We start from the raw sequence: 5,041 nt of genomic DNA on the forward strand, positions 1-5,041 counted from the left end.
GTCTCAAGTTCAGTCGAGTTTAAGATGGCCAACTTTACTTTGGCTACAAAAATATTGATCTACATTTACCTTTTTGGAAAATTTTTGAGACTTAATGTGAGAAAAGCTGTAATCGTTCTTCAACATGGAATATATGTCTGTGACAATGTCACGAATCGAACACAACCAGCTTCAATTGATATAATTTATGTTCTGTATAATTCACTATTATTACTTTTACACTTAATATACACATTTAAAACCAAATACAGTTTGCAATTTACATGTACGTGTTTTGGGATATTTACTTTTTAATTCTAAGAGGCATTTAATGGCCAATAACGTATATAAGTTATAAGCATTGGGAACTCGTCTATTACAGCCATGTACTCTGCAGTAAAAAGCACTGTCCAAAGTAGGAAACTCGGCCGTGTACACGGCTGACAAGCTTGTGAGTGCAAAGCAGTGCTTCGAATGATTCGGAAGCACTGCCAGAGTAGTATTGCTACTACTACTAGTAGTACTAGTAATGTGCCCAATAACTTCTTCACTGAAGACTTCAGCCAGGCTGAATCAGCCTTCTAAGTCTTAGAATGCTTAGAGTCTAAGGTAGAGTCTAACTGTTAGACTAAGTACGAGAGTGCAAATATAATTATATAAGTTATTATTTGGGAAATTACAAAACTGCCGCAAATTTTTAATGACGCAGCCTATATTATAATATCAATTATTAAATTTATTAAATTATATTATAATATATATATATGGGAAACACTTTATATGAGTACTGTTGAGTTTTGTTATTTTGAATAAGGCTCGATTCTGTTCAATTCTAGTCATTTCAATGAAAACAAATGTAAAAGTACAATTTGTTCAAAATTCCATAACAATTGATATAATTGTCCGATTTTAATGACTAAATATTCATTGGAAAGCTTATTAAATTTGCTATTCATATAAAATACCAATTTTTAGTTGAACAAATTCTTTGCTTTGGATTCTTGGATTCTTAACTTTGGAATCCAGAATATTCTGTATTTTGAAGACTCTGAGTTAAATGGACCCCAGATTCGTTTTCTACGTAAAATTTCCCATAAGAAACACTTTATCCCGTTAGTAACGGGCCGTTACTGTTGAATTTCGTCCTATTTATTTTGTCGATTAGTGTTATGGGTCTCAGCTTGGTCACCTGTTATTTTTGCCTGACTGTGACAGTGAGGCTGACGCATGCGCAAACGAATTTGGTGACTAAGCTGAGACCGCTAATATTTATAATATTTCCTCAATGTCTGTGAATCCAACACCAGCAAAGAGAGCCAAGATTAGTGATTCAGATCAAATAGCTCCGAGGCGGCAAGTGGTCGTCCAACAGCACCACATTCGCCAACAGCTATGCACAACTCGATCTGACTATAGACGAGGTAAAAATGAGACTGCCGTGAAAGCATTCAGCATCGCCGACGAGGCAACCTATCTGCTTGTACACAACGTTCCCAAAATGAGCGGCGTCGATAGTCACCAAGAGATCAAGTCGCTCTGTCCTAACACTAATGTGCTCGCCATTGAACCAGTTCAGTACGAGACGACAAACCCATTCACGCAGGTATTCCTTGTCAAGTATGGTCGCATTGTGGACGCCAGAAAGGCAAAGAACAAATTGGACAACTATGTGCTTCTTGGATCGCCCTTGCACGTTTGCTATGCTCCCGAATTTGAAACTGCAGAAACTACATTAGCCAAGATAAAGGAACGACAACGCTTTGTGGGCATTAAATTGGCACAGTTTGATAATTTGAGATTTAAGTAGACGCTGATTGTTGTTGATTTTTTGCTGTAAAAAGATTGCTTCAATTATAGGGATTGTTATTTGTATATTTTTTGAGTGTCTTACAATAAAATTGTCAGAAATTATATACTTTTCGGTGAAATACAGTAACTGTAACAGTTGTATCATGATACAATAAAAAGCTTGCCCAGTTTCCCGGTTGGTAATCAAATTCCACATTTGAAAGTTTATAAGGCCAAAGAAAAATCTATGAATTATAATCCCTTACACAGTGTGTAGTATACACAGGCCCTGGGTCCCAGGGTTGACTCTGACAGTCAAGGCTTGAAACCTGCCAACAAGCAAGGCTTGCTTAGCAATCGCTCCGTCGACGGAGGCGATTCACTAAAACTTTTAGTAAAAGTTTTAGTAATAGGGAAATTTTACGCCGTGTCGGTATATCCTTGCTCTATTTATACGGTGCATTGTTATTTTGCGGTCCACAAATTGTGGCGTTCCCTGCTCGTGTAACACGCGTCGTGTTGACTAGCTTAGTCAGACTAAGTCTGTGATTTAAAATCACTGATTTTTCCGGACCATCTTTGTCAATTTGATTGTTAGTTCCGAATGGAACCCAAGCCTAAAGTAGCCCCCAGGTCTTCATTGCGATTGACGGGTTTTGAAAATGTCGGCAACAGTACGGCAAATTCAAAGCCAATTTTGCCTTTGAAACCTACCTTTCCAGTCAATTCGGTTGTGTCAAATCAGGTCAATGAAAACTCTTCTGGCACTAAAAAGCGGAAGCCGTCTCATCTAAATGAGTCTACAAATGTTAAAATTTGTAATAAGCTCAAAATTAATGCAAGTGATCTGAATAAATTAAGGTAATTCTTTTAAAAAGGCAAACCTTTTTTAATGTGACCGTCTCTTTCAAACGCTTTTAAAAAATAATAATTAGATTTCGAAACGATTTATTTGAAAACAAGAATGTTGACAGTAAAGGGAATATGATTTATGATGTACGCGAAGATGAAGAACAAATTTCTAAAATGAAAGATATCAGTCAGCTTTTAGTGGCAGGAGGCTACTTTCGAGCCCGAATCAAAGGACTGCATAATTTCGACAAGGTATGAGTTTGCTACTGACTGACACTATTTTAATGGCTGCTTTTCTTTAAGATTATCGGTGGTATATGCTGGGCAATTCAAATGTGCAATGTAGATCTTGATGTGGACATCTTTTACAAAGAAACGCTGTCGATTGGCCAAAAACTGTAATATTTCTACCAATTCTGAATTTGGTATGAATTTTCTCAACATTCTTTTGTTTCAGTGCTTTAACGGAGAAAATTGTCCGCGTTTTGCAGAAGATGAAGTGTCCTTTCAAATTGGAGCCTCATCAAATACAAGGCCTTGATTGTATACACATTTTCCCGGTAATTCAGTGGTTGGTGAAGAAATCTTTTGAAACCCGCCAGCAAACGTCTGAATACATTCGCGTTTACGCAGCATGGCAATTCAATCGATGCTATAGCCAAAAAGAAGCATGCACTGATTCTGTGATATTAACCGATTGGGAACTGGCTAATCAGCTTGTGTATCCGATAAAGGCACAACTTCGCCGTCGCTTTGTTCACCCCACTCGGGAAAAGCTTCAGGGTGAAGATGTTCGTACAAAGACAACTTTGCTTGAATATGGCGTCTTGGGCACCGGCTCTAGTCAGAACTTGGTTTCACAGTTTAACACTTCTGGCAGCAGAAGACAGCTAGATAATTCTGGCACTGTGAATCTATTAAATGGACTCCAGTTAAACCAGCAGAAATCTAGGTCCGAATCCGATAGTCAAATGGTGGAGAATTTACTAAGCTCAATGACTGAAACAGATGAGAGTACGACTGGTAATTTTATCAAGGGGGCATCTTCATTGGTTGGATCAATTTTAAGTGGCCAGTCAGACGAAATAAAGCGAATAGCAGAAGACTACGCAAAGAAGAATAATTCAACCAACAGTTTAGATTTCTTGTACATGAAGAAAGACGCTAAACTTAAGAATGAAATTACTTTACGCAAGAATGAACTTGAAAAACAAAGTCAAAGCAATATAGACGAAAGGCTTATTTCTATAAAGGTAAATTGACATTTTTTATAGTTGGTTTAGTTTGTATATGTTTCCATTTGTTAACCAGGAAAAACTTGAAATAATTGACGCTAAACTGAGAAAGACTGAAGAAACAGAGAAATCCGAGAGTGAAGAAGTGAAGGCAGAAAAGATTCAACTCACTGAAATGTTGGCCATTCTGCGTAAGCAGAAATCTGAACTAAAGCATCATTGTCGCGAAGAAAAGCAACGTTTAGAAGTTCAACTTGAAGCACTCAACCAAAAGAATGTTGTTCAAATCAATACCCCTGATAAGGCAAAAGAAGTCGATGCAGAGTTGCAAGTGTACAAAGACCGATATGATAGCATTAAAAAGGAACTCAGCGAAGTTAGTAAGCATTTGGCGACTATCAAACGAAAGTTTGACGATGTTCCAACCAGAACTGAGTTGTCTCAGTATCAGAAGCGTCTCTTAGAGTTGTTCCAAAATCGTAAAGTCATTTATGAGTAATAATTTTTTTTGACTAATCGCGCTTCTCCGAATTTACAGTCTCTAATAAGCACAATGAAACAAAGAAGTTTTACACACTGTACAACATTTTGTCTGAAGAACGAAGCTACCTCGAGAAGGAGTTCAATTTAATCAACTCAATTTTGGACAATTTTAAAACGTATTGGAACGAAAACTTGTAATCTAGAGTGAGTCTGATAGTATCTTTACTATTTTCTAGTGCGTACGTTTCAAGTGCAATGATAAAGGACGAATTTGCTGTCAAATTTGAACAGATTGTCGAGTCGATCATTCAAAATAAGGACAAAGTCGAGACACGTTTAGCTGTAGAGAAGAAGAAGCGCGACCAGCTCAACTCGGAGTACATTGACTTGGTTGACCAACAACGGCTCTACTTTAAAGCAGTCAAAGAATTCAAGCAGGTACGTGCTTTTCATTTTTTAGTGCAAGCTATCAGTTTAGCATTCATTTTTTGTCGTTTATTCAGTGGATTTATTGTCAATGTACCCATGTTAATACTTCAACGCTTAACGGGTTTTTAATTGGATTTATCAATTCCAGGAATGCAAGAATAATGAAGAATTGATTGCTCAGCTGGGAAGCCGCCCCACATAAGTTTCAATTTGCTCCTTGATTGAAGCCTTAAATAATGTCTTCCTTTTAAATTAGCCCAATTATCTAAATTTTA

At 37.2% G+C, this 5,041-nt stretch overlaps 2 protein-coding genes across 2 annotated transcripts; both read left to right on the forward strand.

The window, feature by feature from the left end:
- Nucleotides 1-1,264: 1,264 nt before the first annotated feature.
- Nucleotides 1,265-1,786, forward strand: LOC138141094 (RNA-binding protein 48-like). Its single transcript, XM_069061796.1, has one exon. It carries the CDS (start codon nt 1,265-1,267, stop codon nt 1,784-1,786), a length of 522 nt encoding a protein of 173 aa, XP_068917897.1.
- Nucleotides 1,787-2,751: 965 nt separating this feature from the next.
- On the forward strand, nt 2,752-4,775 carry LOC138141093 (coiled-coil domain-containing protein 93-like; the record flags this gene model as incomplete). The annotated part of the gene is made up of 6 exons (XM_069061795.1): nt 2,752-2,871; nt 2,923-3,017; nt 3,077-3,194; nt 4,159-4,333; nt 4,393-4,513; nt 4,574-4,775. Coding segments are annotated over exons 1-6 (831 nt in total), but the record flags the coding sequence as incomplete, so codon positions are not given.
- Nucleotides 4,776-5,041: the final 266 nt, after the last annotated feature.

Source organism: Tenebrio molitor, unplaced genomic scaffold (genome assembly GCF_963966145.1).
Source record: "Tenebrio molitor unplaced genomic scaffold, icTenMoli1.1 SCAFFOLD_897, whole genome shotgun sequence".
Taxonomy (NCBI): domain Eukaryota; kingdom Metazoa; phylum Arthropoda; class Insecta; order Coleoptera; family Tenebrionidae; genus Tenebrio; species Tenebrio molitor.